General features: G+C 39.3%; 1 protein-coding gene across 4 annotated transcripts in view; it reads right to left on the reverse strand.

Annotated features, from left to right (window-relative positions):
- The window catches only part of FMN1 (formin 1), a gene marked incomplete at its 5' end in the record, with an annotated part of 399,390 nt that overhangs the window by 131,299 nt on the left and 255,187 nt on the right, over window positions 1-12,904 (reverse strand). For all 4 annotated transcript variants that reach the window (XM_081291956.1, XM_081291955.1, XM_081291954.1 and 1 more), the window contains 2 exons: window positions 3,576-3,664; window positions 5,727-5,788. In XM_081291956.1, the coding sequence (XP_081148082.1) occupies window positions 3,576-3,664; window positions 5,727-5,788 (151 nt within the window). The remainder of the gene's footprint in view (window positions 1-3,575; window positions 3,665-5,726; window positions 5,789-12,904) is intronic.

Consider the following 12,904-nt stretch of genomic DNA (forward strand, 5'->3'; position numbering starts at 1 on the left):
TCAGTCTATATAAGGAAGAGAAGCTCTGTGCCTCGTGCCTGTGGGTTACACATCCACCACAGCAAGTCAGCTGGCAGTGGAAATGATACTTTATGGCCCTTTATTTTAAAGAAAATAATGTGGTTTATCATCATTCCTTAAATCTCTGAATGGTATTATCTGAAGTGCATGTGCACATAGGGCTATATACACAGTGTGATTCCAAACTGTAACCTGGGTCCTTCTAGGGAGGACAACACTAACAGATCCCAGTTTGCAGAGGTCTAAGATAGCGGTGGACCCCAGTGAAGCATCCCAACAGATATAAATGGCATCCTCATTCAAGACCAGGGTAGGTGGATCAGGCCTAGCCATTTCCCAGGGAGATTCGCCTCAGCATCACCATCTCAGTGGAGAATACAAAGGGAGTCAAGGGCCATCTGTAGAGGGAGTGGCTCTCAGACAGCCAGGTCCCATGCAGAGGACACCTCTGTGGGAAATGACTTTCCAAATCTGGCACTTGGGTGTAGGGGAGTTGATGAGGTGAGTGATGAGACCAGCCCTGTCGTGCTATGATTTATAGGACTGGGCACCACAGTATCCTTAGGAAACTGTAATGCTAACTATAAATGATTCATATTTTCCAGTATGTAAAACATGCTTATAGTCCACTCTCTTGGAGTTAATGGTAACTAAGTTGCCAGAGAATCAGCCTCTGGCATAAATGAAATAAATGCTAGATGGTGCAGGAGGTCTAGAACAAAGGCTAAATTCACTCAGGTCCCAGGGCCCCCACCTCTCCATGCCTCACCCTCCACCACCTGAACCCAAGCACATTTTTTCACCAACACAACCTGATGGTCCTCTTTGCTGTCAGTAATAACTGTGAGTGTCCAGGAAGTCAGCACAATAACCATTCATAAACTTTAAAATTGTTTTTCTAGCTGGGTGCTGTGGTGCATGCCTGTAATTTTAGTGAATTGGGAGGCTGACACAGGAGGATAAGTTTGAGGCCAGCCTCAGCAGCTAAGCAAGACCCTGTCTTAAAATAAAAATACAATTAAAAAAAAAAAGAGTTTTGTGGGCATGTTTCAATGTAGCGGGCCTATGGTTTTAATCCCCAGTACTATAGCTAGATAGATAACTGCTCTTCTACCTAGATCATCAAATCAACAGAAAAAAAAAAAAAAAAAACAGGAATAATTAGTTGTTTGCTAATTACCTGCCACCATTATTCTACATCCTGGCAATTAGTCTGGAGAAGTAAAGTTAAAAAGCAGAAGCACAAAAGAAAAAGGGAAATTCTCCTGTGGCCGAAACACAAAGCCTCTCCTCAATTGCTCATTTCACCCATCACCATCCCCATAGCTTGAGCAGGTTTTGCTGAGTGGGTGAGGGGTCAGCAAATTTCAGACCATGGGTGAAAGCCAATTTGCCATGTACTTTGCTATGGCTCATGAACTAAGAATGGTTTTCATACTTTTAAATGGTTGAAAAAAGAATCAAAAGAAGCATAACATTTTATGGCACATAAAAGTGATATGAAATTCAAATTTCAGTATTTCCAGCGTTATAGTTTAGAGATTAAGATTCCTCAAAAGCTCCTGTGTGAGACAATGAAAGAAAGCTTACAGATAAAATGATCTGGTTATAAAAAGTTTAACCTAATCAGGACATTAATTCTCTGATAAGAATTAGCTGGGTGGTAACTATAGGCAGGAAGAGTGTAGCTGGAAGAGGTGGGTCTCTGGGGGCCTGCCTTTGGGGTTTATATTTTATCCTTATTGAGCAGAACTCCTCTTTCTGCTTAGTGGTGGCCACATCCTGACCTGCTTTCTTCCACCACACCCTTCTGCCATGATATTCTGACTCACCTTGAGCCCTAAGGAATGGAGTCAGCCACCTATGGACTGAGCCCTCCGAAGCCGTGAGCCACAAAACAAACTTTTCCTCCTCTAAAATTGTCCTTGTCATGTCATTTCACCCTTGTCATGTCCTTTGGTCAAAGCAGCGAAAAAGCTGACTAAAATACCTGAGTAAAATTTTGGGGGGGGGGCATGTCTTCTGCATATGTATTGTCTGTGGTTGCTTCTGTACTACAATGGCTGACTTGAGTAGCTGTGACAGATTCCTTGATCCACAAAGCCTAAAATACTTACTATCTGGTCCGTCACTGGAAAGTTTGCCAACTCCAGGGTTAGAACTGAGTTCCACTACACAACTTGGCGTAACTAACCCTACCCCAAATTGTTGATAAGCCCTATGGTTCCCAAATGCCACCCCTCCATTTCCATTATCAGTCACTTCGCTTTCAGTCATCAGCACCTTAATAGGAATTCATTTATATAACATATGATGAAACATGACTTGGGAATGAGCCACAGAATCAGCTGGGGCGGGAGCTGGTAAGGAGGGTGGCTCTGGTCAGTGGAGCAGAAGGGCAGTGGAATCCTATTTGAGCCAATTTGTAGTATCCTTAGGCTTTGTGAACTAGTTTTAGAGTAAGGGGTATTGTCAAAAACTCCATGTGAGAAGAACTAATCCAAGGTTCTTAAAACATCAAGAAGGTTGTCAGTAACTGAACAAACCTAGGCATCTTTCCCTACCCACAAACCTACTTGTTAGAGGTATTTTTAATGGGCCTAGAATGTCCAGGTATTCACTGGGAGTGGAATATCCTAGGGGACCCAAGAACAAGGCAGGGAGGCTTCAGCAGAAGCCACAGAAACTTGGATGTCTGTGGTTCTGTGCTAAATCTGATAACTCCATTTCCTTTCTGCTTTTAAATTGGATTATTCCCTTTCTGGTTTGCTTTCTGTACTTGCCTTGCTTCTAGGTTGAGAGGGCTAGCCTGAATTGGACATGAAACATTCAAGATAACAACAGGCATGATGGCCCCTGTCCACTCAAAATCAGGTCTAAGGCCCCTGAAAGGGTGTTTGGGCCCATAGGCTGCAGGACCCCAGGAACCAGTCTATGGCTTGCAGACATGAAGAGCCCAGCCAAGAACTCAGTTATGCACCAGAGTTCTGGGTTTCAAAGAATTTGGAATGGCATCCCAAAGTACAGAGAAGCACCTAAAGTGAGTGAAGAATAAGCCCACAGAGAATGAGGATGGGAAAGTAGCATTGAATTTTGGGCAGAACAAGTGGAGAAGTTTGGGGGAAATCTGGAACATTAAAGTTATATTTACCGAATATGACATTTAAGAAAATCAATTTGAATTCTGGGACTCCAATATCCTTTTCACTCTATTGGCAAAATCTTAAATGAAGTAATTCCTTCTTCCTTCCTCAGTTACCCTTTTGGCTAAAATGTTTAGTCTAGAAGGAATTAAAAAGTTGCTAGACCAAGCAAGGGGAGTCATGTGGGGTGGGAGCATGGTGTGAAATACACTGCATCCAGCAGCACAAAGCTCAGTGCTGCTCTTCCCGGCAGCCGGGTCACTCTGCTGTACGCAATAGGTCACAGGAAGGACGGTGTTGTAACTCAGCTCTCTGCACAATTTAGACTTGATTATTCAGAATGGGGAGGCAAGGAGTGAGAAACTACAGTTTATCTTTTGTACTAACAGAAAACTGTTTTAGTGTCCTTACTGTTCAGGTTTGTCCAGCAGCTTTAATTCTTCTTCTTTGGATGTCTCGTAGTATTTTCTTATTTTAACCAATTCATCTTCTTGGCCTCTCTGTAGTGAAACAGAAAACAAAACAAAACTAAATGAGTAATGAGAAATCCATCTACAGCAACAGGTTTCAAAGTGTGGTCCCCAGACCTGCAGTATCAGCATTAGCTCCTGGATTCTGTATGTATCAAGCCCCTTCTCCCACAAGACTCCCCTTTCTTGGTCTAGAAACTTTTCATTTCTTTTTAGATGAAACATTTTAACCAAAATGGTAACTGAGGAAGGAAGAAGGCATGAATCCTTTAAGGTTTTGTTGATGTTGATGCTGCTGTTGTCCACTGTTAGAAATCCAAATTGTTGGCACCACCACCCCAAACATAAGAAACTCCAAAGTCCAGTAAACCCTCCAGGTGATTTTGATGGATGTTAACATTCAGAATCACTGGCAAATGCAAACTGTCATAACCAGTACACTCAGCCTGAAACAGAAATCAGGACATTAGTTTGCTACCTTCGATTCCCTATAAGTAGATAAAGGGCAAGTCGTCCTTCATATTTGCTTATATCCTCTTGGAACAGCTCTAACTTCCAGAGGCTTTCCACTCCATTATGTGAAGTCAGCATCCCTTTTTCTGAATTTCATAAGTACTGTGTCTACAACTTTTTTTCTATATTTAATCACACACTTTCTCCATTTATCCAACTATTTCAGTTGTGTATGGCTTGCCTCTATTGTGTGCTAACAAGTACCATCCATGTGCAAAGTCCTGAGCCCAGAGTAACAACAAAAAGCTTTTGGAAGGTACCTTGCTTTTGACAAAGTTCTTTAACATCAATTAAGGTATCCTCATTTCACAGGTATTCCACTGAGGCTCACTTTAAGGTAGCAGTAAAAGGCTTCTGATTTGAAATCCTTCCTTCTACTATAACATGTTGACCTCCAGGTACCCAAGAAATGCAGGATTAATTCCCCATGGTCTGGTATTTGTGTGCCTTTGGGTTTATTAATGAAAGTTTTATTGACAAAAAGCATGAGAACTTCCCACCAGGTTATACTAAATAGCTTCTGATGTATACAAAGGATGTGAAATGAGCAGGGAATTGGCAATCCCACCAGGCCTATAATATTAAACTATGGAAATTTTCTTTAAGAGATTTAAGGTCCCAGAGGACATAAATATTAAAATGAATCATCTTTTGAGCTGAGTGTTCACAACATACCTTGGAGTCTCAGGCAGCTCCCTGGGAAATACCATTACTTAAGAGAATCTCATTCAATTTATATGTCTTTTTTTGTTTGTTTGTTTGTTTTTGCATTCTGTCAGTAAACATCTTGTTTAGATTAAAAAGAAAAGAAAGAGCAATAATTGCATCAATTCAAAATCATGGGGATTCTGACTCTCCAATATCATCTTTCCTGCACATTCTGCTGGTTATTTCCGCATATAACTCAAATTGAAAGAACTAATGTGTGTATAGTGCTGTTTTACTTTCAAGAAACATTGTATTTCTATATATATTAAATTCTTACTTGGTCCCCCCCCAAAAAATTCAGGTAGAATCCTACCTACAATCTCTTCTACCGATGATCAAACAGTAACTGGCCACTTAAATAATTGGTAGAAAGTTACTCAGCAAGCACTGGTAGAGGTGTACCTCAAACCTAGACTGTCTGACTCTCAATCCAAGACACATCCTCCTCAGCATACTGAACTGATCCCCACATTCACTGCCATCAGCCTGTGTGGACTAGGTAATCATCCAAGCAGGTATTAGCAGTCCTATTCCTCAAAGGAAGACTTGGGTGTATGCCTACATCATGTGGTCAGCCTCCCTGCCCTCACTCTGCTATCAAGCAATATGGTGGATTCCAGGGCACATATGTGGTCTCCACCTTGAACCTTTCTGCTTTGCAAAGTGCAGTGAGGTCTACCAACCCAGATCCCACAGTGGGAGTTCCGTTCCTTTCGTGTCTGCTCCCACTCAAGCTTGCATCCCTATGCCATTATTAAACTCTTCCATGCTAGGTCAAAGTACTTATGACCAAAGAACATGAATGGCTCAGAGATTTTCAGCGTTGAAAGAAAATATGAAAATTCCAGCTTTGTCTATCTTTGACACTCACGTTTTCATATAAGGCTGCTAGGGTCTCCAGGTCAACCACAGAGTCATCCACGTTAAAAATGGCTGCCAAAAAGAGAAAAAGAAAAAGGTAAGAAATTTATTTGATCTCAATACCAATATTCACTCCATGCCCAGCTTCCAAGCAACATAATATTGTTCTTTCTTACACGGGTTGCATCTTTCAACTTGTTTCTGCCCCCCTTCCTTTATCACCAGGGGGCTCAAATGAAAAAAACCAAAAATGGTTCCTATCCCTCGCCCTGCCTTGTTTGATTCCTCAGGCTTTTCGTCCTTTCTGTAGTTTAATTTAGGCTCCACAGGAGAAGTGTTTGTGCTTTAAAACTAAATCAGTTTGTAGGTTTGAAGCACAATTTTAAATCTTTCTTCCCGGCTGGTAATTGAAGAGATTTAGCACCTAATGCACCAGAACTGACTCTTGCCCATTACCATAAAGGGAGAGAGAAAAAAGACAATGTTGGCAAATTAAATGAATTCAGGCATGTGATTTCAGGCACCTTTCCACAGCCACTGCAAACATCTTGTTTGGATTAAAAAGACAAGAAAGAGCAATAATTGCATCAATGGCAAATTAAGATTATAGAAACCTCCCCTGAGCCAGTTTTAAGGTAAGGTCCTATGGTTTCATTGGGATTCTACTTGTTGTTTGTATCTTAAATGAATCATTTAGCAGTTAACTAATATGCTTATTATTTCATTTGGAGAGGTTCCTTCCTGCATATGCAGGGATACAGACATGGTGATTTTAAAACCTTAATGGATTTGGCTATCAAAGTGTTTGAAATTGGCAGGCCCACATCTTTAAATAATTATTCAAAACTAATAAGGTTTGTTCCTTCAACCCTAGCTCCCTTCCCTGACTTTACATTGTGAAATTAACCAGCACGCTAGTAAATTTTCTCCGTGGCAGGCTAATTAATTTTATTAAACCAACCAGTGATATTTAGAATGCCTTAAAATTTTGCTTGTCAACCATTATTCTGTTCATTTCTATTACACCATGTTTTTGGAGAAGGTAGGGATCAAGGTAAAGGGCAGGTTGCCTTTGAATTATTTTACAATTGTATGAACCCCTTCATACAATTTTAACAAAATTAATTAACTGAGCTAAGATCATGTTACTTCACAAAATACTGAGAAATATACTTAAGATTCTTTCACAGGCTATTATCTATGACTTAGTTGTTAAACAGCAAGCTACTCCTAGATATGTGGATGGTGAGAAGAGAGGAGAAGATGTGTTTGTGACAAAATCAGTCATCTCAGACTCCACCAAGACCAAGGAAAGTATATTTCCAAAAGGCCAATATTACACCATAAAAGAAAAATGGAGTTTGAGGAAAGAAAGAGTTTATGCTCTTAGGACTGGGTATTTTGTGTGTTGAGATCAACTGAATTCACTAATATATTAGATAGGCCTGTTGAAATATCTGAGCTTTTAAAAAATAAAGAAAAACAAGACAAGAATTATGCCATTTCCAATATTCCACAAAATTCAGTCAGTAAGAATACATAAGAAAAGGTAAGTAAAATACTAGAAATAATTTGTCAGAAATGTGTTTGCTTCTAAACTAATCACACTTCCCAGATATTATGAACTACATGCTTAATTTAAGTAATATGGTCTCATGAGAATGATCTTTTCTTTCCCTTAGTGAGCAAGTACTTGATCTTAAAAAGTTTATCCACCTTGATCCCAGATACATAGTTCAAAGGATTATATTCCAGGGTGCCAGGAAGCAAAATGAAAATACCTAGAGATTGGGACCAGAAATAAGCCTGGACTCTGCAGATGTTTATGCATCCATTCACCCATCCAGCCTCCACATTGAGAGTTGTTGAATGTACACTAAGTTCCAGAAACTGCTCTCTCAAATGCTTTGACATGTAATTCAGAGGTGTATAAGCCATTCAAAGTACTTGATCTCATGAAATTGATATCCTAAGATTGGGGACGGACACTAAACAAGTAAATACATAATTTCCAATAACAATATACCTTAAAGAAAGTGGACTAGAAAAATGTGCAACACTACATAGGATGTACAAAAGGAAGGCTTCTTGCAGTAAGTAACACAAAAGACTGCAGAAGTCAGTTTTGTAAATATCTAGGTAAAGAACCTGCCAGGAAGAGGTAACAGCAAAAGCAAGTTCCTATTTTTAAAGAAGGAACACATTTAAGGTACAAAGAAAGACCGAGATGACTCAGGCTGGGGATATAGCTCAGAGGTATAGGGCTTGCTCAGCACACATGAGGCCCTGTGTTTGATAACTAGCAATGCAAAAAAACCCAAACAATCAAAAAAAAAAAAAACCAGACTCATGAACAGAGAAAAATTTACTACATGATGCTGTTCCTGACATGTCATGTTAAGTTGTCTGGACTTCAGCATATTTGTAAAATGCATATAGTAAACTTACTGAAAATACAAAGTGACCTCATATATATGCTTGGCATAGCACATAGAGCAAGGCATGAGTGACTATTATGATTTCAAATATACACATTGTTAATGTGTTTTAATGTTAGTAAATGCCTTATCTCCTTTATCATCTGGAAAGATTTAGACAAGAAAACTACAACTACTAGTATTTATATATTTATAATATAAAATCCAACTTCCCATAATTCTTGGATGTTTCAAATAGAAGTGGTCCTTTAAGACCCCAGACAAGACCCAACTTTAGACAAGACCCAATTTATTAATAGGACAGGAATAGGTACAAATATATCTAAATTATAAAGCCCAGATGTATCAAAGGTCTTAAAGGAAATATAAGATATTTCTGGATCTGAAAAAGTTAATTTAATTTTTATCTTGAATCCATCTTTCCTACCAATCCATCTTTCATTGTATCACTAGAGTTAACTTTTTAAAACATGAGATTTGAAGTTTAAAACACCCTAGATGTCACTCCTTTAAATACTTGGTGAAGTTCAAACTCCTTGGCCTGACCCCAAACTGCATTTCCAATCTTCTCTTCTACTATTTCCACGCTCCTTAGGCCCCAGCCACATTGTGCAACTCCCCATTCCTGAACATGCCCTGCCTTTCTCCCTTTCCACACCTCATCTTCCAGGGCCTAGAGGTCAAAGGTTTGCTGCCCTGGAAGGACACCCCTTGACCTTCAGACCATTAACTCCTCCATCTTTTCCTCTGCCATGGCAGCTCACCCGTATTTTACACAGGGTGAAGACAGTGATTTTAAGAATCAGTATCACAGTAACAGTCTCCTTCCTCCACCAGATGGTGAGAGCTTGTAGTCAGAGAAAGCTACCTTATGCACCTGGATGACTACAGATCCCACCGTAGTACCTGGGTGACTCCAACTCCCACTGAAGTGCAATAGATACAAAATAAACATGGGTGGGTGTGACGTGTACCCCAAGATCCCCAAAGGGTGAGTCTTTCAGGTGGATGTGAGAAACAGTTTCTTGATAAAGAGGACATGAGGTCTTACAGAAAAAGAACACAGAGACTTTGCAGGTAGATAAGATTTTAACAGATGAAAATATTAAATTATGGGGCGAGGTTTTTATTTGAATTAAGGATGTTTATTCCTTCTCGATGTGTTCCTGTTCAAAACTTTAGGCTTAGTCAGTAGAGTTGCATAGTCATATTCTCCACTCACACATTCAGTGTGGATACCCGGGTTGCCTGAATATAGTATAATAAAAATATTTTAGTTTAATAAATAAATTTTCTCTTTATTAAAGAATGAATCAAGGAAAATATCTTTCCCATCATTCTAACCTTCAAAAAATATTGTAAATAGCAATATCAGCTTAGGGGGAAAAGGTTAAGAGTAAATTGGTAGATTCCCTCAGGCAGTCACTTGAAACACCCATTGCTAATCATCATTAATTCAGTCACACTCATTCAAGCAGTGACAATCTGTAAATTTACAGTAAGTGCCCATCAACATCACTGGAAGACTTTAATACATTCCATGTGAAAGAAGGAGATACAAACAGGCTGATGGAACCTTCTTGCAATGGCAGGAATTTTGGCTTCAAGAGAATAAATTAAAAGGACTAGGGAGATAGCCTCCAAATATAGTTTGAGACAAGAAATTGTAGAATTTTGAAAGACATGATGAAGAGTCTATAATGCACTTGATATACTTCAGAGAGTTTTTGAGCACTTTTGAGCTGGGAAGTGCGTTAAACAGTTATATTATTCAGGGAAAATCAGATTTTTGGGAAGATCCGCTTGGAACCTATTGCTATGGTCAAGAGCTAGCAAAAACCTGAATAGTGATGACAGAAGGGCAAGGCAAAGGAGATACACTGTGGAATACGCTATAGGAATATCACTAAATGGCTCAGGGGCTTTCAGGCTCAAATCAGGGGAAGAGCTCTGTGCCTCACCCACAGAAGCAGGTGGAGGAACATAAGAGCAGATGTGAGTGTTCTTCCTCCCAGGGTCTGGGGAGGAAGGAGGCAATAGAGGAAAGGGAATTGGTAAAGGAAAGAGTAGCAAAGGGATTAATTTAGGATTAAGGCCAAGTTTTCATTGAGGTTTCTTCTCTTCCATATACAGATCTTAAAAATAAAATTTAAAAAGTACAATAAAATTCAAAGGTGGAAGCAGCAATATCAAGTGATTGATCACCTGGTTGAGCCCAGGAGCTCAAGGAAATGAAACTGTTTCTATTGTTTCTATCTTGCACAGTATCCAAGGAAGGTTAGAATAATGGCATAGATCTAAAAAATAAAACTTCATAAGTCCTAAGACTCCTGGGAGAATTGTCTTACATGTACATAATTGCAGTTCCTTTTCATTGAATGTAGTTTTAGGTCCCGAAGGGGCCAGTATCTATACCTGACAATTCTATCCCAAAATACTGTGAGAATGTATGTGAGAAACAATAAATGCTCTCTGATTTAAGTCATTCTTTAAAGTCCTTACCATTAAACTTATAAGCCATTACATAAACCAATTAATTATCATCACAATGTGGAAAGAAATCTTTGATTAAAATATTTTTAGAGTTGCATATGATCAGATAGCTCTCTCCATTTTACATTATAAAAATACACTCTTGTCTCTTTTACACACAGCACACAATTCACATCTTTCATTCCAAAAACAGAATCTACAAATATTCACCTACACAATTCTAAAGCAAGCCTTAAAAGCCTTGATACAGTAATTCAAAGTAATCCTAGCTTTTGCTCCATAGTACAGGGCTCATTATTCCTACACTTCTGCAGATGGTGTCAGAAAGGTGAAGTGTCAAATCCACAAAAGGGAGACCCCAACAACTCATTGCCACTGCAATATCAATCACTCCTGGTGGGTTTTACTTTTATCTCCCTCCCTCCTTAGTTGTCCCCGCTCACACTGTCAGTTCAGTTAGAATATTTCACCTACACCTCACAATATGTCGAAAGGAAGTAGACACACGCTGTGAAAAGCTGGTAATTTTATTGGGGTCCTTTACCTTTAAAAATCTGTTACTTGGTCAAGTCTGGTTTCTGGGTTTCTTTTTTGCAGGGAAATTGAGGCAAACATTTTTATGTGGTCCTCTGGTGCCTGCTCTGTACTACAAGAATTATATACACAAGGATCATTAGAGTAGTGTTTCGCCCATTAAGATATAATAACCGTCAGCAGGGACAAAAAGCAGATCAGTATCACAAATTCAAACTAACAGGCACACATAAAAACTATGTGCCTGCTTTAGGCACATGCGCAGGGTCAGGGTCTCACACAATAGGTAAATTCCCTCTCCAGCTCAGAGCTGGCTTTTCACAAGGGTAAGTGGGAAGAGCAACAGGAATTCTTTTAGCCCTCCAGCCATTTTTTAACTCTGAACACTTTTCTATCTCCAAGTGTACCACGTTCAGATAAACAAAAAATGTGCTTGCTTCTAATTATTAAAAAATAATACAAATTATTAAAAAAAAAACAAGCAAAGTCACTTAGGACATTGTTCTTTTAGAGGGAAAAAGCCACCTTTAGGTGGCAAAGGAGGGAGACCAGGGTAGAGAAGATGCACATCTTAGCCTGTTTGAATTAGCCAAGAGAAATCTGGTCATCTGACATGTGGAAGATCTCACAGGATTGGGTTGGTTCATCAGGTTTTGGCCAATATTGATTTTAAGAATAATTCTGATACAACCCATTTATTATTTTTTGTATTCCCTTAGGTAGCTGACACGATTGCCTTACACAAACTAGTGTGGAATAATTCTTGTAAATGGGTTCAATCTATTTCCAGCCCAACAAAGCAAAGGCTGACAGCATTATTTGACTCTACTGATGAAAATTATTTGTTGACAATGTTCACTTCCAATTAGCCAATGTAAAACTTAAATGTTTATCCAAATTACAGACATTTTTTAAGGCCTCAATAAAAAGCTCAATTGCTAAGGAAAAGAAAACAGAATGAGGTAACACAAGACAGTTTTTTAAAATCCTGTATAACCTATCCCCCAAAACTCTAACAAACTTATTGTCCCAACTTCTACCAAGAAAAAAGAAAGAAAACACGGGGTTCATGAAAGGAGGCAATGATACAACCTGAAAGTTGAAGAGAAAGGGATCTGAAACATCTTTCCACAGTCTCAATACCCAACAATGAGCCCATCACTCAGAAGGAAGACCAAATCCAAGATAAAAGTACAAAACATGAAAGGCCGGGCAGGTAGAGAGAGATGCAAAGAGGCCATCGGACAGGACTTGCTCCCAGAAGTGCTCTGAGACCACAGCTCTTTATAGTAATCCCAAATCCCCCAGAACCTCTCTTCAGTATGCCTTGATTTCCCCCAACTGGCACTATGATCTACCTGTGATAGGTGCCAGGCTCACCTGTGCAGACAAAGATGTGCAAGAACTTTTGCTGGATGCCAGTATCCAAATGAAATGCTCGAGGGACCAGTTAGGAAGCAGCTCAAAGGAACCTCTGTCCACCATATTAGAAGGATTAATAATTAATTGCTATTAGCTATTACAAGCATGCCAAAACCCAGGGAAGCAAAAGCTCATACAGAAAAATGAAAGAGCACAAACAAAAGTTGCTTCCAGAAACACAGAGAATAAAAAATATCAAGGGAACATAGTGTCTAACCTTAACTATACTGTTATATGACTAAGTAGAGACCTTAATTCAGGTATCCATGGAATGAAAGGTGAATGTAAAAAGATAAAAAAG

The sequence above is a fragment of the Spermophilus citellus genome (assembly GCF_964194105.1).
Source record: "Spermophilus citellus genome assembly, chromosome: 4".
NCBI lineage: Eukaryota > Metazoa > Chordata > Mammalia > Rodentia > Sciuridae > Spermophilus > Spermophilus citellus.